This window comes from Acinonyx jubatus, chromosome B4 (assembly GCF_027475565.1).
Source record: "Acinonyx jubatus isolate Ajub_Pintada_27869175 chromosome B4, VMU_Ajub_asm_v1.0, whole genome shotgun sequence".
In the NCBI taxonomy this organism is placed as follows: Eukaryota; Metazoa; Chordata; class Mammalia; order Carnivora; family Felidae; genus Acinonyx; species Acinonyx jubatus.
In genome coordinates, this window is record NC_069387.1 from 91,358,426 (window position 1) to 91,381,480 (window position 23,055).

Consider the following 23,055-nt stretch of genomic DNA (forward strand, 5'->3'; position numbering starts at 1 on the left):
TTGCTTCCCCATTGTTTCACTCCAAAAACATTTCCTGAATATCTGTTGCACGACAAGCACCATGTTAAGCACTGAGGACACAATGCTGAACAAGACACTGTGCCTTTAAGAAAGAGATAAGCAAGTAAACAAAAAATTACAATCTGATGTGCTAAATGCTATTCTGAAAATATGCTGTGCAAGGGGTACAGCCTGGGAAGAGGGAATCAAGCAAGGAAGGCTTTCTGGAAGAGGTGACACAGCTGAGCTGAGTCTCGAAGAAAATCTCCCCAAATATTGCCTCCTCGGTGGAGTGAGTCTTGCCCTCCACCCCATGCACTCTGTATATTTCTCCATTTTGCTTACATTTCACCGTATATTTATCTTCCTATCTCCCTTCCTAGGTCCTAACTTGCTAGAGAAACTGTGAGTTTTATTTATCATTATTAGCTTAGCCATGACTGTATGACAAGCACATAGTACACATTCAATCAATATCCATAGAATTGATTGGTTTTCATTTTAGCTAATAACTCACAGCCCTGGTGAAGGACTCCATTTTTATGAATCCTTCTCATGTGTAGTAATTCACAGCACAGTTCCACATCAACCTTTGAGACTTTCTGCTCAGCCTGACTGAACTTTCACTTTTTGTTACTACCATCGTGTATACATCTGACCGTTCCAGAAGACTCCCTAACAGGAAGGACAGTGACTCTCACAGCCTTCTTCCCTGGGAAGCTGCATCAACCATGGCCTACCTGGGAAGACAGTGCTCTCCCAGAGGGCTGCCGAAGGAAGGACGAGGGCCACACTGCCATCCCAGGATCCTCTGTCAAGAGCGTCAGTCATAAGTACCGTGGAATGACTGACTGGGTGCATAGGCTTCCGTACCTTCATCTCTGGAAACAATGACAAGAGCTCTGAAACCAGTTTGAAACCTGAACATCGTGGCTTGACTTTTTTTTTGCATGTTATCTGTGGGCAGGTTAAAATGATCAAGTTCTATTTTCTAAGCTGGACCAGAATGAGGTAGTGGAAATTCATTATAATGCAGTGTTTCCCAATGTGTAAGACACATTCCACCCAGGGTTTGCAAGATGATTCTATGTGGTACGCAAATGAACGTGTTTTAGTTAAGAATTTATCTGTTGAAGGGGCACCTGGGTGGCTCGGTCGGTTAAGTGTCCAACTTCGGCTCAGGTCATGATCTCACGGTCCGTGGGTTCGAGCCCCGCGTCGGGCTCTGTGCTGACAGCTCAGAGCCTGGAGCCTGTTTCAGATTCTGTGTCTCCCTCTCTCTCTGACCCTCCCCCGTTCATGCTCTGTCTCTCTCTGTCTCAAATATAAATAAACATTAAAAAAAAAATTTTTTTTTTAAAGAATTTATCTGTTTAAGTTTAGCAACCTATTTTAAGAGCCATATATGTATTGACAGTTACCTTTTACTGGGGGCAAGTAAACGTATATGTTGATTTAAATCCATTGTTATGCAAATAATAGCACAGGTATTCTTAGAGGAGAACCACTGTTACATTACATTCCTCAAGATTCATACCAACCAGTAAAAATTACGGCAGGAGATGTGCCAGAGCCAGAAGAAACCTTGGAGACTATCTAATTCAATTCAATACTTTATTCACTTATTCATTCAACAAATATTTATTGGGCACTTACTGTTTATTAGGGTTTGGGCAGAGGAACTACAGTGAACCAGAGATAGTCTAATGAGTGAAACAGATATGAAATATACAGAGGAATTATAATTATGATAGGTTCTGTGAAGAAGTAAAGCATATATGAAACCATTAACAGTAGAATAATGTTTGAATAAAATCTTAAAGGATCAGAAGGAGTTAACCAGGCAACCCGAGCTTGCAGGTGGTACTGAAGGCAGGCGGTGGGAAGAGAGGAGGGTGTGTGAGACCCAGACAGAGCAGTGTACCTGGACTAAGGGACAATCCAGCCCCTCAGTATGCAAATATCTGTATAGATCACCTGTGGCAGTTAATTTCAGTCAGGACCAATCCAGAAATGGAGGCCCAACAGTGAAGTGACCTGACATTGGCCACACATCCTAAGAGCAGCAGGACCAAAGCCTCAATCTATTCCCTCCTGGGTCCATACATTTACCACATGCTTAGGTAGCGTCCTATATTCGGGCCCTGTACTGGGTGCTGGGGATTCTACAGGGAACAAAACAGACAAAACCTTGCCCCACACAGCTTCTATTCTGATATGGTGGAGACAGCCAATAAACAAGTCAATGTAAGTGTGTCTGTCAGTGGGGTGATGAGGGGTGAAAGGGTGGCTCTGGAAGGCATTGATACTTTGTATGAGTGACCCTCTGATGATGTGGGCAGAGGCCTGAAGGGAGACAGAGAGAGCACAAGTGGGGAGGGGCAGAAAGAGAAGGAGACAGAATCCAAAGCAGGCTCTAGGCTCTGATCTGTCAGCATACAGACCAACGCAGAGCTCGAACTCACAAACAGAGATCGTGACCTGAGCTGAAGTCGGACGCTTAACCGACTGAGCCACCCAGGTGCCCCAAGACTAGTCAGGTCTCTTAACCCCACTGTGGCCTCTTCCTACCACTCCATGCTGTTCACCGGTCTTCGGGCTCCTTCTGTTCTACCTGTGCTAAGAGCAGGCTCAGCTCCTTCAGCTCTAATGATATGCTGACCTACACAACGTTTTCATAGGAAATTTAGTTTCCTGGGTATAATATAGGAGGGATCTCTCAGAAGGAATCTCCATCTATAAATGCTAAATGGCTTTAGGGTTCATAGAGCACTTTGTGGGTGTTTGGGGGTATGTGTCCATTTCCCAAAATGTAACCATCTCTGGTTCTGATAAAGTCCAGAGTAGGACCTATAAACCAAAGGGAAGGCTTCATCCAAAGCCCAGTGGCCCCACCAAACACTTTTTCTCACTGTGCCTCGGGACACCAGCTTCTCTCTTCTTGCCTTTTCAATAGTCCAGTCTCTACTCAAACACACTAAAACCATGCTTTTTCCTTAGCATTTGAGAAAGTTTGCTTGTGAATAGGCATTGAGACATGGATATTGGTTTCTTACTGGGTGATGACCTTTAGAGTCCTATAGTGCTTCTGACTGAGTTTAGCAGCCTTTTGACTATTCTGGGCAAATGAATGATTTTGGGAAATAAACAAACACATTGAATTCAATCACCAAAAATATTGGGGAGCACGAGTGAAATTGTTTCCTTCAGGACCTCGGGTTTGCTGACCAGCAAATGAGTATTTCATAGCCCCGCTGATGTCTGGAGTCCATAAGCAATGCGGCAGGTTAGGCATGGTTTGCAACCAAGACTGGAGACCCTGGGCTCTGTGGAAGGACAGCGTGGTCAAACTGAGGCACGAGGGGCAGCTTCTAAAAGTGGGGTAATGACAGGCCATGGGTACACCACCTCCTCTCAAGTCCATGGCAAAGCCAGGGGGCATATTCCTCATCGCCAGGATCCCATCTCTTCCAAACGTTCCTCAAAGAAAGTAGGGTGCCCAAAACAGACCCACAACTAAATACGGAGTACAAACTGATGGTTGCCAAGGTTGTGGGGTGGGGCAAAAAGGAGGAAGGGGAGTGGGGAGGTACAGGCTTCCAGGTGTGGAACAAATAAGTCAGAGGAATGAAAGGTACAGCATAGGGCCTATAGCCAACGGTATTGTAATAGTGTTGTGTGGTGACAGGTAACGGGAAGCCCTAGGTCAACAGCGCAAGATGAAGAGAGTCCTCCAGGCTCCCCCTTTCCATTTCCTTCTTCTCTCCACAACTTGCCCTCTCTAGGGGGTCTTAATAGAGATAAAACATGGGACCACAGGGTGTGGATGGGGAAAGCAGAGAGGAGGAGTGGCAAGGGACAAAGAAGTGATTTTGGAAAATGAGCTAGATCAAGAGAGGCTAGTCCCTAGCGAATAGAAGAATCAGCATATGATTGAAAAGAAGAACTGGATGGTGGGAAAGCAATAAAGAGAAGAGGGGCCAAGGACCAAATCCATATGGACCTGGAGGAGGCCCTGCCTATTCATATCACAAAACACCAAGTCACAGTGTCGTCTGTGTGCCTTGGTGGCACGAGGAACACTTTGCAGAAGTGAACCGGCCATCGCACAAACTGCTCGCTGAAATGGCCCGGGTCTTGCAGGCCTCTAGGTGAGAAGCCAAGTCCATGTAATGCAAAAACAAAGGCCCAGCCATATTATTCATTTAACTGAAGGGCTAGCTGGGCAAGTGAGGCTTTTAAGCCCTGAAAAGTTTCCTGTAGAGGAATTTCAGTTGCATTGAGGCTTTTATTTGACCTCCATCGACTTTCCTAACTGTACAGCACCTGGAAGGAGCATGATCAATCTCCGACAGCATCTCAGGTTGGTAGCTTGTGGTCTTTGAGGCTTATCTGTCAAAGGCCTTCCCGTTAAACCATTCTGAGCAGTTAGTTTACATGTCTGTCCCATTTGTTCTGATCTGGTTGTTACCCACTGTACTCAATAAAATTCCAGCACGCTGTCATAGAAAGGACATTCAGGAGAAAGAAGCACAGTTTACTTATTAACATAAAGATCTGTTGGGAGCTAAGTTCACACCAGACATAATTAAAAGTCATAAAAACCCTTAAGTAGATAATAATCACAATAGCATCTATGGAAGTCTCGATAACATTATATTGTATTCCAGAAAGCTGTCATTTTTCCTCTACAAATATTACATGAGTTAATTCTGATTATGCAGCTTTAAATTAAGTGTACTTGAGGATAATAAAACATGTTCAGGATGAAAGTATTCTTTGAATATATAGAAAATGTACATATTAGAGATAATTTATGGATCTCCAAAACTTTATCATGTTAAATTTACCTAGTCATCTAACTTGGTATCAGTACCATGTACAAAAGTTTTTTAAAAGCAATACAGTCTTATAAATTTATTTCCAGTCGTTCTCATTATATTCCAAAATAACAATCAAATCCATGCACTTGGCTTCTTGCATTACTTGATGCTTTCCAGGAATTGTTTAATCCAGGAAAGAAGAATATCCAGTTCACTGACAGCTTTGTAGATTCCTTTGTTTCCAATCTGCAGATAAAATAGAGATATAAAAGCAGAAATTTTCACATTTTAAAAAACAAAGTACAGTAATCAAAAACAATGATTTGAAATACTTACCCCATAAAATGTTCTTTTCATCCTGGTAATCGTTTTCATCTCTCTAGCTGATGAAGCACATGAAATCTAATAAATCAACAGAAAATACAGCTTATATTATTGAAGAGGCTGTAATAATACTTTTCTACCCATTCAATAAACATTTATTGAGCAGGTATAATGTTCTGGGCATAGATGTGCACTGGCAAATAAATAATAGTTGGTCTCTGTCATCACAGAGCTTACAGTTCCATAGGAGACGCAGATGATAAATAAAGAAACTAACATTAAGTTACAAATTACAAGGTACAAGTAAATCTGTGTTTGTAATGCCGGGGACTCTACGATAAGAATTTACAGGAATGGCCTACTTTCAACTGGATGGTCAGGGAAGGCTCTTTTGAAGAATGACGTTTAAATTAAAATCTGAAAAATGAGAAGGAACCAGTAGTATGGGAGCATGAAGAAAGGATAAAGGGCATTTGGGGAAGATGCACAGGAGAGAATAATTCAGGCACAGGGGAGGGTGTGTAAAGGCCCAGAGGCAGGAAGACAACAAGACTAGAGTAATCCAATCAGAGAGACAAAGGAAGCATGGGAGATGTGGGAACTTACAAGAACAAATTCCCTTTTTGGAAAACCATCCTGTCCACTATGTACATCGCACGGTACGGTATTCAGGCACTAATTGCCAGGAGAAAACATCAAGAAATATTAGTTTCTAAAGCAGGAGAAGGAGCGTTCAATGTTTTGAGAAGATGGCTTGTAACCAGGCTAGGAGAAACTGCCAATCTCCTTTGAGGAGGTGAATTTTCAAACCCTTTCTGAGCACAGAAATCACTTAGTAGTCAAGTAGGAGGTCATTAACATTGTCTTTTGCTTGCCCATGACTTTAGTTTTTACTTGTGGAAACTCAGTGCAAGAACAGACCAAGGAGGTGGTATAGGCCAATTCTTCTCGATTTACAGAAAAGAAAGCCAAGTCCCAAATGGTTAAGTTGCTTGCCAAAGGTCCTGTCCTAGTGATAAAATCGTGCTGGGCACATCAGTAAAGGTAACAGTTAAAACTCATGAAATGGAGGGGCTCCTGGGTGGCTCAGTTGGTTAAGCATCCGACTTTGGCTCAGGTCATGATCTCATGGTTTGTGAGTTTGAGCCCCGCATCGGGCTGTGTGCTGACAGCCGGGAGCCTCCTTCAGATTCTGTGTCTTCCTCTCCTTCTGCCCCTCCCCAGCTTGCGCTCGCTCGCTCTCTCTGTCAAAAATAAATAAAAACTCAAAAAAAAAAAAAAAAAGAAAACTCATGAATGGAAACGGCTAAAAGACAGCACTTTTGAAACCAATAAGACATGGCCAATGTCAATCAGCAGGTCCCTTTAGGCCAGAACACAAAGAGAAAAGTGGGGACAATGGGCAGCATTCAGGCTCCTTTTCTTGCCAAGCAAAAATAGCTGAAATGATTTGACAGTTATATCCTGAATGCTGTTACCGGGCCTAATGGTGGTGATGGTGTCATGACTGCCCAAGTGGGGACTCTACTTTCAAGTATACGCTGTGTAGAAGGAAGAGACCCCTCTTGTGCAAGGGGCCTCCCCGATTAGGCACAGAAGAGCTTGCAGACACAGAATGTTCGGGTTAAGGTATAGTTTACAGGACTCACGCCACGACATTGGATTTTCCTGTGGTAAGAACCCTGAATTAAGAAGAGGACATTTCAGGGGCATCTGGGTGGCCCAGTCAGTTGAACATCTGATTCTTGGTTTCGGCTCAGGTTGTGATCTCACGGTTTGTGAGTTCGAGCCCTGCGTCAGGCTCCTTGACAGTTAGAGCCTGCTTGGGATTTCTCTCTCCCTCTCTCTCTCTCCCCCTCTCTGGCTTGCTCTCTCTCTCTCTCTCTCTCTCTCTCTAAATAAATAAATATTTAGAAGAGGACATTTCAACCCAGACCAGATCCAGTGAGGCTAAAACAATGCATGACAGATCCTGGACAGTGGTAGGCCATCTCAGAGAGTACAGTCAGAAAGAATCCATTCATTCATTGTGCAAATGATGAAGTGCTCACTATGTGTCAGACTTCAGTGCTGGACCCTGAAGACATAATGATGAACCAAAAGAGTAAATAAAGAGCTGCGGACAGGAAATTAAAAAAAAAAATAAAAAACAAAAAACACCAGATCAATATTATTAGGTAAAAATTCAGCAGCTCCAGGAGCTCTCTACTTTATCTCAATCCCCCTGCAACTGAAGACAGAAACACTGAGAAGATTGCTACGTAAAAATAATAACAGTCAACAGGTATTATGTTAGTATTATGTATCAGGCACTAATCCGAAGGCTTTGATTATACTACCGCATTCAGTCCTCACAATAACCCTGTGAGGTAGGTGCTATTGTTATCCTCATTTTACAGATTCATAAGCGGAAGCACAGAAGCCAATAGTATGCTTGTGTACACACAGTAAGTGGAAGAACTGAGATCCAAACCCAAATATTCTGACTCCAGAGTCTGTATTTGAAACCACTCTATTATACCAAAAAAAAAAAAAAACCAATCAGCATAACTTGGAAAAGATATTCCAATTCAGCCAAACTCTTGTTGAAAACCTTCAAAATCCAGTTCCAAAGAGAGATTAGTTCAAAGATCTTTGTTCTGCATTATAGAAGGGAAATGCTGGAAATGGCTTTAGAGGATGAAGCTGATCGGCAGAGACAGAGACAGAGAAGATTTCTACGTGAAAATGGGCGATGTGATAATAAGCAGAAGAAGAAATACTGTGGGGTGTGTGTGTGTGTGCGTGCGTGCGTGTGTGTGTTTCTTTGTTCATTTTGTTTTTCAGACTGGAACTACAAGAGTAAATTCGAGAAATAACCAAGTCTAGGTCCAGCCAAAAGAGTAGCTACGGAAAGAAATTTAGACGGGTCTGCCCATTATCGTATAAATAGACAGTTTGATTAGATGCTGATTCCTTCTGACCTGAAATTATCTAATAGAAAAGTAGTTGGTCCAAATCTTGCAATGGGATGAAAGAGAACTTCATAAGAGAATCAACATTTGCCTAAATCCAAGGCACTGTAGCAAAGTTCTTAGGTGCAAGGATCGACCACAAAGTACAGAACCAAGTGACACGGCACAATATCCAGTATGCCTGTGCTAGGATGTAAAGATTTAACACCAAAAGTGGGAAGCCAAAAAAAACAACCAAATTCTGGACCTTACGGAAGTTAAATATCATTAAGGCATTCTTTCTGACTGTGTCTCTGCCCAGAAAACTCCAGCCTGCAGCACATCCCAGAGCAGGGTGGGAAGGACAAGAAGGACTTCTGCCTTCACTCCACCTAAGAAGGGCGAGGAGAGTAAAAAAGGAGAAAAATAAGGTTTGGCAAAAAACAACAACAAGAACCACCTCCACCACCAACAGCAATAGCAAGAAACACTTAATAGTGCCAATGTTACCACGGGAGCGTGCTGGTTTATGGGATGCTTTCTGGTGCCTTGAGATCCATTCACTATATGTGGCCTCCTAGTAAAGATCTGATGCAGAAGGTTCTCGTTTTCCTCACTGCTGTCAACATGTCTACAGACCCAGCAGAGCAGCCAGGTTTTACGGTCACAAGTCAGATGGCTTTGCCATCTAATATGCAATTAGAGAAATTTCTAATGCAGTGATTTCCTCTACCTTATATTTCCGTGTATAGTTGCATTTGCTGAAAACAATGCACAACAAAGGGTCAGCGACATTACTGTAGGAACGGATGCATGATTTGACAAACTCAACCAAAGCAGATGTGATCAGACTGGAGGCCATTTGTTAGTAGAGCTAGAATAACTAGGGCTCAAAGAAAAGTATGAGATGTCAGAAGGCAACAGCCTAGTCATGCATCATTAAGTTAATACATTTTTATTGCATAGTTATTATACACTAAGCATACAATAGTGCCTCCACCCATATCACATTGATTAATTTAATTTTTAAAAGTAGCTTGCCAGGGGCACCTGGGTGGCTCAGTAGGTTGAGTGTCTGACTCTTGGTTTCAGCTCAGGCATGATCTCATGGTTTGTGGGTTCGAGTCTCACCTCGGGCTCTGTGCTGACAGCATGGAGCCTGCCTGGAATTCTCTCTCTCTCTCTCTCTCTCTCTGCCCCTCCCCTGCTTGCTCTCTCTCAAAATAAATAAATAAACAAACAAAAAAGTTTTTTAAAAAAGTAGCCTGCAAGATAGGGGCACCTGAGTGACTCAGATGGTTAAGTGTCCAACTCTTGATTTCAGCCCAGGTCATGATCTCACGGTTTGGTTCGTGAGACTGAGCCCCTCCTCGGGCTCTGTGCTGACAACAGAGTCTGCTTAGGATGTTCTCTCTTGAAATAAGTCAGTCAGAGAGAGACAGATTTCATATGATTTCACTCATACGTGGAATTTGAGAAACTCACAGATGAACATAGGGGAAGGTAAGGAAAAAGAAGATAAAAACAGAGAGAGAGAGACAAACCACAAGACACTGTTAAATACAGAGAACAAACTGAGAGTTCATGGGCATTGCAGGGGGGTATTAAATGGGTGACGGGCATTAAGGAGGGCACTTTTCCGGAAAAGCACTGGGTGCCATATGTAAGAGATGAATCACTGGGTTCTGTTCGTGAAGCCAAGACTACACTGTATGTTAACTAACTTGAGAATAAAACAATTTTTTGACTTAAAAAGTTTTTTTTTTTAAAGGAACGTTCTCTCTCCTCTCTCTCTGCCCCTCCCCCTGCTTGCATGCATGCACGCTCTCTCTCTTTCTCTCAAATAAATAAATACACTTTTAAAAATAAAATACAGTAAAATAAAATAAAACAAAATAAAAGAAAAGTAGCCTGCAAGATGAAAAATGGCCTTGGCGCACAAGCGATGGCTCACAGTCTGCTCAGACAAAGGGTGACGCAAAATTACAACACTGTGTGATAAATATTGTGATTTAAAAAAAAATACAATTGCTCTAAGAAGTAGAGGCAGCCTGACTGTGGGATTCCATAAGACTTCCAGAAGAAAAACTCCAGTTAGCTGCACCTTGAAGGGTGAGTGTGGTGGAGTGCAGAGGCAGGGAGAAGGGCCAAGTGGGCAGAAGAAACTCAGTGCTCCAGACTGAAGAGCGCAGAGATGATCTGGACACCCTTCAGGTCTCAGCTAAAATGCCCAGATTCAATGAGCTGCTGTCTGGCCCCCAGCTTCCAGCCCCGCCGCAGCGCCTCCTGCCGCCAGCTTCCTGCACAGCACCCAGCCCTAGCTGAGACCCACTGAAACTGGCTGGCAGCATTTTCAAGGAGTTCTAAAAGGACGGAGATATTCTATGTCAATTTTGGTTGTTCCCGCATCTGGAATAGTGTTCAACAAGTATTAGATGCTCAATAAATGTTTGTTGAGTGAAGGGGCCAATGAACACAACGCAAGCACCAGCTTACAGCTTTGAGGTTCACAGGGCCTCTGGTTTAACAACAGAATGAAGCATGTCCCGGGCATCAGTGAGCATTTTGGTTTCTTAAAAACAACGGGATGAACAAATACAATCCGCAATTTTGTGTCCCCAATCTCCTCACATTTTGAATAGTTATACAAATTTAGATTATGTATGACCGCTAAAACACAAATGGAAAATCCCTCTCCACTGATAATGCTGTGGAAATGAAATACGTGGGTCAAGGACTAGACAGCTACACATGCTGTATTCCTGCAGAGAACTAACTGTACATAGTGTATTCTCCAAAGAACGACCTCAAATTCTTTCTATGAAGAGTTTGATTAGCTTATATCCTATCATCAACAAATGCAGCATTTTCACAACCACTGGAGGAATGTAAAATCGTACATAAGCCCCTATGTTTACCTCATCATACGACTTCAGACTGGATTGCACCATCTTTTTTTTTTTCACACAACATTTCTCCATGTTTCATAGAAAAAACTAGAAAGAGTTTCCAAATACCTTCACTACAAACTCTTAAACGCTCTCAATGTAACTTTATCAGAATGAGTCCATGCATGCCTGTTAACTAGACTTATTATGGTGATCGTTTCATAATTGATACAAATATTGGATCATTATGTTGCACACCTGAAAACTAATATAATGTTGTATGCCAATTATATATCAAGAAAAAAAAAAGAATAATTCCACGTAACGTAGTCCATGGAAAGATAGAGCTGTGCCCCATAATTCTGACAGAGAACTTATATACCGCTAACTAAGGAGCGAATTTGGCAACAAAGAGATTCTGTAATATCATTAGAAAATATATATACACCAAGATTTAAACCGGTTACTCAAAAATGATCTCTTTATGTTTAAAGAACTACTATAAATTGTACACATTATGCAAGTTAACACTAACATGGGCACTGAAAAGGAATTTGTTGTTTAGGTGACCCATTCCTTTGGAAATTGTCACCAAAATGTAATTGGACGAAAATTAGTGTTGTGTGTAAGGAAAGCAATAAGGAAAGACACTAAGAATTTGACAGCACCGTTATATGCTAATAGACACTAGCATGTGCATTTAAGTCTTCCAACAACCGCAAGATGAGATTATTGGTATTGCTGAAGACAGGTTTTGGACTGGACTTTGCACTTAATGAGAGAATAACACAGGGCTGGTCTCACTTTCTACTTCTGGTTTTATCAGTTCAATCGGTTGCAATGAAAACAAATTGAAACTGTCAGGATAAGTAACAGGCATGTTTTGTAAGTTGATAAGCTAGTTGCAATTAATGACACAAATTACCTGTTGAATACACTACAAGATGTGGAGACACAAATATTCTCTTAGCCAAGACTTACCAGATTTTAAAATTAAGTACATATAATAAATATAAAGAAATGTATTTAATTGAATGCCAATTAAAGGAGATAATGAAATCTTAAAAACTAGTGGAGTTTTTTTTCAGTTTCAGTTTCAACTTTGATCACTAGCGATTAGGCAAATTTTTCATGAATTCAACTGAGCAACTCGTAAGTTCCTTTTTAAGTCTGAGAGTATTTGAGCATCATGAGAATCTTTAGGGGCACCTGGGTGGTTCAGTCAGTTAAGTGTCTGACTTTGGCTCACGTCATGATTTCACAGTTCATGAGTTCGAGCCCTGCGTCGGACTCTTGTGCTGACAGCTCAGAGCCTGGAGCCGGCTTTGGATTCTGTGTCTCTGTCTCTCTCTGCCTCTTCCCCACTCTCTCTCTCTCTCTCTCTCTCTCTGTCTCTCAAAAAAATAAATAAACATTAACAATTTTTTTCTAAAAAAAAATCTTTCATGTGTTTTTTCACATATGCATAGGTCAGCTTTCCAAATACCATTTAGCCAAATACTATGGCTAGCAAAGATTATAAAAATAAAAATGTTTACATTCCCCATAACTTATTTCCTTTGAATAATTATATGATCTGAATTGCCCAAATCAGACTAATTTTAAAATACAATATTTTATTAGGTGCTGCAAAATACCTAGAATGTTACAAAAAACAAGGAGATGACATTCAAATACAGTGGTACCAGAATTCCAGACCAAATAGCTTATCATGATAATTGTCATGGCTCTGTCTCTTAGGAGCGGTTTAATAACACGCCAGTCTTGGTGGACTTAAAAAATGGAAGGCAGGAAGCTTGTAGAAGCCAGAAAGAGTCCTCAGAAATGAAAAATAATTTAAGTCCATGAGTTAATAATAACTCTAGGAGAAAATTAACAACTCACTGATCACCTGGGAAGAATGTTAGAAAATCAATTCCTTATATTGAAAACTAGTAAAGAAAGAAAAAGAATTAAGTATTTGTTCTGCCTTTCTTATATGATAAATTTCTCAGGAGAGCCAAGTAGTAAGGGTAGGTTCTGTTTATGGAATTACCCCCATTTATAAATAAAGAAGGTATAATAGAATTTTTAAAGTATCATTTTGCAATGCCTTATGAATAAATATATCTAGACAATAATTAACGATTGCTAATATCATAAACATAAAAGCCATATACTATGTGTCTCTGATGAAAAGTACACAACCCTACATATAAAGTGATTCAGCCAAAACATCAAGCTGAATCTGATCAAGTATCTATGTGTAATTACCAATGTACGGAAAATAAAGAAAAACAAATTAAATGACAATGAAGATTCAATCCTCAAACTGCAGACTATGAGAAACTTTGTAAGGCAAACAACGCTATATCTTTAACAAATAAATTGGAAGAAGAACAAGAAGAGGAGAAAAGAAAAAATCTGAAAGACTTCATCCCTAATAGAACTGTACCACAAGATATGTTAAAGGAAATCCTTCAGAGAGAAAGAAGATATTACCAGATAGGAACCTGGGTCTACGCAAAAGAATGAAGAGTCTCAAAAACGGCAAAACATGGAGTTTAATTAATAAGTTAATAAAAGGGATAAAATGGAATCATTTAAAAAATCAATCGAAAAGAAGTCAGAAAAAGAAGAAAATGGAACAAAGGATAACTGGATAAATAGAAGAGAAACAACAGGGTGGTAGATTTAACCCCAACCATATTAAACCCCCATCACATTTAAGGTAAATGATCTAAACCTACCAATAAAAAGATTGGTGGCATGGATAAAAACACACAGACCCTAAATATATGCTGCCTAAAAGAAATCCACTTTAAATAAAAGGCACAAACAAGTTAACAGTGAAAGGGCAGAGAAAGATATATCATGCTAACACTAATCAAAGGAAAGCTGAAGTGGTTCTATTTTTATCAGAAAAAGTGGATTTCAGAACAAAGAATATTATGAAGGACCATCGGGTACTTTTATAAAATAAAGGGGTCAATTCATCAAGACGATATTGTAGTCATAAATACTTACGCACCTGATAGCAGAACTTCAAAATACATGAGCTACTATACCATGAATACTGATAGAGAAATAGACAAATTCACAATTAATGCCAGAGATGTCCATAAATGATAAAATAAGTAAAAAAAAAAAATCAGTAAAGATATAGAAAAATTGGAAAATAGTAACAATTAGATCTAAGTGATATTTATAGAACACCCCACCCAACAGCAAGATATCAATTCTTTTCAAATACACATAGAACGTTTATCAAAAGTAACCAAATTCTGGGCCATAAAACATGGCTCAACAAATATCAAAGGCTTTGAGTCACATAAAGGATGCTCTTTGACGAAAATGAAATCAAATTAGGAATCAAAATCAAAAAGGCATCTGGAAAAATCCCCAAATATACAGAAACTAAAGGATTCCCTTCCAAGTACCAAATGGATCTAAGAAGAAATCAAAAAGGAAACTAGAAAGTACTTCAAGGTAAATGAAAATAGCACAACATATCAAAGATTGTGGGATGTAGCTAAAGTACTTTGTACCAAAAGGGAAATTCAAAACACTGAATACCTATACTGAAAAGACAAAAAAACCTCAAACTAATAACTTCAGCTTTCACCTTAAGAAAACACTGAAAGATCTCAAATTAGTGACCCAATCTTTCAACTTAAGAAACCAGAAAAAAAAGAGTAAATTCAAATGTAACAGAAGAAAGGAATAATAAAACTCAGAATGAAAATCAGTGAAATCAAAACTGAAAATCAATAGAGGAAATCAAACTAAAAACTGATTCTTTGAGAAGTCAATAAAATTGATGAATTTCAATAAAATTTCAGGGGAAAAAAGGGTGAAGACAAAAAATACCAATATCCACAATGAGAGAAATGACATCATCCCATACTATTACAAACATTAACAGGATATTAAAGTGGGTTGCCTGGGTGGCTCAGTCGATTAAGCGTCTGACTTCTGCTCACGTCATGATCTCACGGCTCTTGAGTTTGAGCCTCGCCTCAGGCCCTGTGCTGACAGCTCAGAGCCTGGAGCCTGCTTCAGATTCTGTGTCTCCTTCTCTCTCTGCCCCTCCCCTGCTCACACTCTGTCTGTCTGTCTCTCTTTCAAAATAAATAAACATTAAATTTAAAAAAAATTTTTTAAAGGATACTAAAGAAATAACATGAACAATTTTGTGGCTAAAATTTGGTAGATTTGATGAAATGAATAATAAAATTGAAAAACACAAATTATCAAAGCTCACTCAAGGAGAAATTAAGAACATCAATAGCTATGCAGCTATTAAAAACTAAAATACTTAGTTTAAAATCTTCCCATACACAAAACTCCAGGCAAAAATGGCTTCACTGGATCATTGGCTTCAAAAAATGGCTTCAAAGGATCAATTCTATGCAAGCCCTTCCAGAAAATGAAAGAGGGGAGAATACTTTCCAACTTACTGAATGAGATCAGCATTATACTAATTCCAAAAATGAGACAAAGATATTAAAGGAAAGGATACAAATGTCCCTCATAAACATAGATACAAAACTTATTAATAAAATTTTAGCAAGTTGAACCTAACAATACATGATAGGGACAACGCATTATTACCAAATAGAGTACATCCCGGAAATGCAAAGTTGGCATAACTTTGAAAACCAATGTAACTGGTATCAATCGTCTAAAAAATAAAAATCACATGGTCATCTCAACAGGTGAAAAGGCATTGACCTAGATGTGAAACCTAAAAGTAGAAAAAATTGTAAATGAAAACATAGTAAAAGTTCTTTGTGACCTTGTGTTAAATAAAGATTTCTTAAATGTGGCACAAAAGGCATGATTCATTGAAGAAAAAAATTGATAAGTTAGACACCATCAAAATGTAAAATGTCTTCTCTTCAAAAGACACTGTTAAGATAATGAAAAGATGTCACAGACCAAGAGAAAAATATTTGCAAATTATATATCTGATAAAAGATTTGCATGCAGAATATACTTGAAAACAAACATACGCAAAACCCAGTGAGAAAATGACCAACCTCTTTTTTTAATGGGCAAAATATCCAAACAGACACTTCACCAAGGATATATTGATGATAAATAGGCAAATCAAGAGATACTCAACATCATTAATGACTGGGGAAATGCAAATTGAAAACACAATGTGATACCACAACTACACTGGCTGGCATGTGTAAACATTGACCATACTAAGCGATAGCAAGGATCCTGAGTAGTGAACTCTCACACACTACTGGTGAGAACACAAAATGGGATAGTCACTTTGGAAAACAGTTTGGCCATCTCTTACAAAACATACACCTAACTTATGATCCAACTATGCCACTCCTAGGTATTTACCCAAGAGAAATGAAAATACCTGTCCAAAGACTTGCATACAAATATTCATAGCAGCTTTACTTGTGATAGCTTGAAAGCTGGGGGAAAAAAAACCCATCAGTAGGCAAACAAACAAATTGTACTACATCATTATCATAGAATACTACATGGCAATAAAAAAGGAATAAATGACCAATACACTCAGTAACACGAGTGAATCTCAAAATAATTATGCTGGGTGGAAAAAGTCAGACATAAAAGAGTGTAACATATAGGCCATTTACATTAAATTCTAGGAAATGCAAAAAAATCTACAGTGACAAAAGGCAGATCAGTGATTCCCTGGGGACAGAGACAGATCACAAAGGGGCACCAAGAAACTTTTGGGGGTGATGGATATGTCCATTATCTTAATTGTGGCGATGGCTTCACAAGGGTATACGCATGTCAAGACTACCAAATTACACACTTGAACTATGTCCAGTTAATCGTGTGTTGATTATATCTCAATAAATCTGTTAATAAATACATCATAAATATTAAACATACCCAAAATATATATGGAAAGCTTACATACTACTCTTATGATTACTCTGATGCGTGGGACTCCTGAAACTTCTAGCAGGTCTGACAGCAACTCATTTACCTTACTCCAAGCTTTCTCCTTCTCTGTTTAATGAATGACACCCCCTCCCACTCAGCCCCCCAAGTAAGAACCTTAGGCTCATCCCAGACTCTCCTCTCTTCCTCAGACTCTCCTCGCCCTTCCCTATGACCCGAGTGTGTTCACTCCAGCCACATTATTGCAATGCTTTTTATATACTTTTTTCTCCCTAGAGCCTCACCCCCCCACCTACATCCCTCTACCTTCACCAAAGAGCTTTCTCTGAAACATAAGAGTATGTGATCTTGCCCTGCCCTTCGATGGCTTTACATTTTTCTTCAGGACAATCCTTATCCTTAGCCGGTGTTATCATGCCTCTCTTAGCCAGCCCTTTATTAGCATCTCCTGGCTAAAATCTAAACAACCAGCCTCCTCTAGACATTCCCCAAGCCATTCTACATTCATACTCAGTTACTTGCTGTTTCCTGAATATGATATGTCATTTCACACCATCAAGCTTTATTCAAGCTTCTCCCCCCGCCATTCCTGCCCCCTCATTCCCCAGGAAACCGAATGCAGTCATCACCTCCTTCAATAATACATGCTCTCCAAACCTCAAGGTGGACAGAATTAACTACCTCCCCCTTTGTGCTTCCACAGTGACCGGGTCACACAGAAAACTCAGCATCACACATGTCACATTTCATGATTCACTGGCCTTCTTTGTTTACATCTCTCTGCCGGTAAGAAGAATACAAGCACCAGAGACCGGGGACTTGATCAGACTGGTCTTTCTCACCCAGGACAGAACCTGGAAAATACAGAAGTAGGCCACCTGCTGTAAGCCAATTTGCAAAAATTCAGTTTACAAAACTGACTTGTTTCTTTTAACCATTTAGTTCCAGTTGATTGGGTTTTCATTTGTCTTTACAACACCATTTGCAGGAAAGTTCTATATTCATAAGAAGAAATCATTCACTGACTAGAGCAGATGCTCAGTAAATTTATATTAAACAGATACCAGCTTCTCTTACCAAAAATACAAAATTATCATTGGCCAAAAGATTAAGCCAGACGCAAGCACCTATTTCCCCGACACAATGTCTGCGAAGGCTTTCCAAACTCAGGCTAATCCTCTGATTTTCTTTTTCAGTTTCGCAGAGGTGGTTGGTATACCTCTCAGCATAAACTCCAAAGTCTGTGAGACAAATTAACTGGGGCTAGCAACGCTTGACTTCAGGTGGGAGAAAGTAAGAAGGAAAGCCCAGAATTAGATGGCGCTCAGGGAGGTTGAGTGGACGTGTGTGCTCCTATTTGGCCACAAGGGGGAGCCAGCCACTTTGGTACGCAGTCACAGCTCGCGCCGGAGGTACCCCACTGCTCCCACAGGCCGTGTGACCCAAGTCCCTGAAAGAAACATCTCTATTGGCAGAAGTATCTTTTTTGACAGATCTCGTTAGGGAAAAAAACTTCTCCAGAAATAAATCCAGGCAAACCAGAGTTCCTAGATAATTGTATTTTTCATCTAGAACGTTTCATGGTCTTCGTTATAGCCATCATTGAGTTCTCTAGCTATTTGAGCCGAGGAAACCCAACTGATGGGAAAATAGACACACCTTTAGGGGCTCCAGGCGTCTAGATACACTCTACAGTATCAGGCAAGGATTTATTCTAGTGCCTCACCACCATTAACAACTTTATTTGAAATAACATGATACGAAATCGACTGACTAATGCAATGAATAGCACCTACACAGAGGAATCGGGGTTAAAACAAAAAGTGAAGAGAAACAGGATGCATTTAAAACAAAAAGAAAAAGAAAAAAAAAAAAACAAAAACAAAAAAACCAGGCTGAAGAGGATCCTGGTCTCCAGACACCGAAATGGAAGCAGCTCGATTGTTCGTTTGAACTCCACCCCAGGCTACAGTGGCTGCCTTAGGTCTCATTATTTCCCCTATATCAAGTCCTTCAAGAGGTAGTCTCCTCCTCCTCAAATCTTTTAGCGGCGAAAACGCTCTTACTTATAACCTAATAGGCTGGCGGGAGGGGGAATGAAATATAAAACTACATAATAATTCAACTTAAATTTAAGAGGCTATTTATATTATTCACTATCTTAACAAGATGACCTCAAAGGTAAAGTACAAAAAAAGCCAAAGAGAAGTGAGGATCTTTCCATTAGTTTAGGCAAGGGAATTGGCCCAGGGCATTCTCTCTCTTCCACAAAGAGGCACCAGGTTGTAATTTTTATGTTGCAGATACATGAATGGGATCGGAGAGTTTATAAGACACCATGCAACCCTAGCTTCAAACAAGGACATAACTTAAACACAAACTAACCAAAGAAAAAGAGAAGATAAATTCAGTGAAATTTTTTACCTACCGACCTCACCCACATATAATGCCTCTGTGCTGTGGTCTGCAATTTGAGATCCTGAACACTTTGACAGACCCCAAGGAAAGCACATCTTAACTCTTAAGTGAAACTCCACCTGCAACTGCCTGGAATTGAAGTCTCAGTGACCATAATGCCCAAGAGTGGAGAACTCGTTTCCATCTAGCAATCCAAGGACTGCAATAATCATCACTACCCCCCCTTCACACCGCCTGCAAGGTACAATCATAAGAGGCTGAGAAAGCATGCTTGGAACCCAAACAGGATCATAGAAAAGATTTACCATCCCCCACAGAGGCAAGTCGACTAATATTGCACTGATCCCAGCTTAATTGTTTTGCTTTATTTTGTTTCATTGTTCTGCACCGGTCTTTCTTACTGTGAATGTTTGTAGAGAAATGTGGTCACTTTAACCTTCTTAATTAATTCCCCATTGCTTGTGGTGACAGTGGCCATACTGCAGCATCAAATAACTTAAGGGCCAAAGAAAACATACCCCTGTTTTTATAAAGTTTGGACTGAGACCGTGCCTTAAAAAGGGTATAGCTATAAAAAAAATTAGGTAAATAAGAAAAAAGCAATCTAAAAGCTCTCATCAATACGGCAAGGAAAGAGAGAAAGAAAGAAAGAAAGAAAAAGAAAGAAAGAGAAAGAAAGAAAGAAAGAAAGAAAGAGAAAGAGAAAGAAAGAAAGAAAGAAAGAAAGAAAGAGAAAGAAAGAAAGAAAAGAAGGAAATAACAGCCTAGAATAGTGTGTGGCACCTCTTGGTGCTTAAGAAATATTTATTAAATAAGTGAATGAATCACTTGGGACTCATATACAGAGCAAACAATAAGTAAACAAACAAATAAATAAACAAATATTGAGGATCATTCCGTGGTATTTTAGATCTCCAAGATGTCGTATGTGCCACTCCTTAAGAATAATAAATATTAAAAAAAGAAACAATAAGTATTGGCATTATGAGTTACTCGTGGTTATTCAGTGCTGGTTCACTGACGATAAACTCTCCATTTGGACCACAAGCCACCAATTAGAAAGCCCCTTTTACTCACCCTTGCTTGTGGAGACAGCTCCCTACATGCTGTTTTCTAGGTAGGTTTCTAGGATCAAACTCACTGTGTTTGTTGTGCATACTTACACAGCGGCTCAATTGCTGCCTAAGGCTATGAAATTCTTCCACAAAGTGTCTTTCCTTGCAGACTTGTAATTGGAGTTGACCAAAAACATCGTCCATGAAGAAGGACAGAAGCTGTTCTTGGAATCTGCAGTTTTTCTATAAATAAGATATGAGAAATCGCATAAAGTAAACCGTGGAATATAGTTTTTGTAAAATGTCACTGCAATCCCCACCTGATTATGACGTAATGACCACCTGGAAAAATTAAAATGCAGGAGGGAAAGCATCAAACAAGTAGAAAGATGAAAAACATTTAAAAAACCCTCTGGCTCACCATAAATAGCTTTTTTGTTTTCTTTTTTAATAATCGTATATTTTTTATGCGGTCTTCCTACAATAAAACAAAGGGAGACAAGTGTTATCCAGAATTACAAATGTCCGTTAGGTCATCATTTTAAGCAGAGCCTGATACTTACTGGAATTGTTGCTTTGAGCCATGCCGCCTTGACATAGAGTCTGTCAACAGCTTGGGACAGTGTGCCCCTTGGGTAACAACCTTTCGCAGAGGAAGATTGCTTGTGCTTGGCGATGACAAGAGACAGAGTGGCAAACAGCAACCCAGACCTCAAAATGCAATTCGCCAGCATCTCCCTCCACCCCACTCTGGGCTCCTGTCGCTCGCCAGACAGTTTCTTGCGCTGGTTCGATGATCGGATAACCTACTTACTTAAGCCCTCAAGGCCACCTCTTCAATGAGATCCTGTGGTAGATAACTTACAGTTTACAGAGAGGAAGATCACTCCGGCTGTTCTATTTTTTTTAGAGCTTGCTTCATAACCGAAAAAGCTTTGACCGCACTATCTGTGGCACTAAGAAAAAGCACAAGTTTACTGGGAAGGTTAGGGCCCCCTTTTCAAAAAAAAAAAAAAGTCAAGTCAGAACCTCAGTTGCCTATCACAACAGATGCATTGTTTTAAACAGGTTCATGACATGCCAGTAAGGGAGACTCATCTCCGGGAGGCCGTGTGATTTTTTTTTTTTTTTTTTAATGTCCATATGAAAAATAAAATCTCCTTTTTAGCCAATATCCCCACCCTCCCCCAAAATTAACCACAGGTAGAGTGGAGAGCCCTGGGAAACTTGCTCATGATCTCCTGTGGGTTTTACACATATCCCTTGCAGAGTCCTTCGCCAGGCTCCCTCTCTTCTCTCAGGAGCCACCTTTCTTTAGCCAGCCAGCATTAAGACCCAAGAGAGTTTTCCAATTTTTCTCAAGATTTTTTCCAGCTCAGAAACTGTAACTCCCCTAACATACTCTAGATTTGTTTGGCATAGGGACCTGGGGTTAAGGCCCACGGTTTAGTAAATTCTCTATCATCTCTGTCCAAGTTGACTGCCCAGCTTCTAGCGCTAGACTTCGAGTAGCATGCACATTTCTTAAGGAAAGAGACCCAACCTTTCTATCTCTGAATCCTTAGCCCCTACCCAGATGACGCCTCATCTAAGGAAGCACAGCCGATGTTCGTTGAATAAATGCTTTCCTTTCTACGTCACAAAATGCTACTGTAACTGTGTTGCTTTTTATTCCATCAACAAATTTCTGTCGAGGATCTGCCTATACAGAGACCTGTGCTAGGTACCAGGGGGACTATAAAGGCAGATGGTCCATGGAATCCCATCCTCAATTCTGCCCCAGTTCTTCTGATAGTGGTGACAGGTATGGTCCATGTGAGGGAGTAGCCCCAAGCTAAGAAGTGGATGTGGCCTAGAATCATATAAGGAGAAGCAAAGACAAGGCACCAAAGCCTAGCATGCGCAGTTAACGTAGTACTTGAGCAAAACAAAACTGGAAGCTGGTTGTGAGCAAGAGATTCCTCAAAACTAGTCAGTGACAGACTTCAGAATTCAAGACAAATGTCTAAATCAAAGACCACCAGGCTGGCAAAGGAGCGAAGAGAAAGTAGGAGTGAGAGGTCCAAACACTGGGGAATATTTCCTGCTGCTTCAAAAAGTAGGTAGATTTTGCAACACCGGAAGTTTATGCCCACAGGACCAGCTCTGCCGAGAAAGACACACTCTCTGAGGTGAGATGGGAATGTTCACAAAGAGCTACAGCAGAAGACAGCTGATTGGGAGCACAAAGGGAGTTCACAGAAATTTTACAAAAATTCAGGAAAAGGAAGAATTCTTTTTTAGCTAGGAGTAGCTTAAAGGTGTTTGAACTGGGACATGGAATATCCCAAGGTGGTGTTTTTGTTTTGTTTTGTTTTTGAGAAGAGTGACACCTACTATTCAAAATTCCTTTATAGAAAAGAGTATGAACTACCAGGGATCAAAAGCCCAAATGCTTTCAGAGGGTGTAGGATTAACATAAACACCCTGGGTAAATGCATATGGGACAGTCGGAACTAAATTGCTTACATTGCCACCAAACCTAAAATCTGCCTAATTATACAGCCTGTAAACACACCGTGTGGGTGCACTAAAAGGACCACACAAAATACTTCCAGGAGCTGTACACTGCCTTGAGCAGCTAATTTGGGGGTCCCTGGTGTGCGGCAACAAAACGTAAGTGCAACGCGAATCGCTAATATTGGTAAATGAATATGTGTTCTGATGAATTTTTAACTCCTGCTGGCTGCAT

General features: G+C 40.2%; 1 protein-coding gene across 2 annotated transcripts; it reads right to left on the bottom strand.

Moving 5' to 3' along the window:
* Nucleotides 1-4,654: 4,654 nt before the first annotated feature.
* Nucleotides 4,655-21,276, bottom strand: IL26 (interleukin 26). Of its 2 annotated transcripts, XM_015062466.3 has the most exons (5): nt 20,888-21,276; nt 20,746-20,802; nt 20,433-20,567; nt 5,160-5,225; nt 4,655-5,069 (listed from the first exon to the last, which is right to left on the bottom strand). In XM_015062466.3, the coding sequence occupies exons 1-5, from the start codon at nt 21,056-21,058 to the stop codon at nt 4,983-4,985; spliced, it is 516 nt and encodes a 171-aa protein (XP_014917952.1). In that variant the 5' UTR covers nt 21,059-21,276; the 3' UTR covers nt 4,655-4,982. The 2 variants fall into 2 exon arrangements, 1 of the variants encoding a protein (XP_014917952.1); XR_008300330.1 differs by lacking the exons at nt 4,655-5,069; nt 5,160-5,225; nt 20,746-20,802; nt 20,888-21,276 and adding an exon at nt 13,678-17,705 and having other exon boundaries at nt 20,433-20,568.
* Nucleotides 21,277-23,055: the final 1,779 nt, after the last annotated feature.

Bases quoted from the DNA above. Each gene is read 5' to 3' on its own strand.
- IL26 (XM_015062466.3), bottom strand. From the start codon at position 21,058: ATGCTGGCGAATTGCATTTTGAGGTCTGGGTTGCTGTTTGCCACTCTG. The intron at 20,803-20,887 runs GTAAGTATCAGG...GTTTTATTGTAG, and splicing joins GGCTCAAAGCAACAATTCCA to GAAGACCGCATAAAAAATAT. The intron at 5,070-5,159 runs GTAAGTATTTCA...TTTTATCTGCAG, and splicing joins TGAAAAGAACATTTTATGGG to ATTGGAAACAAAGGAATCTA.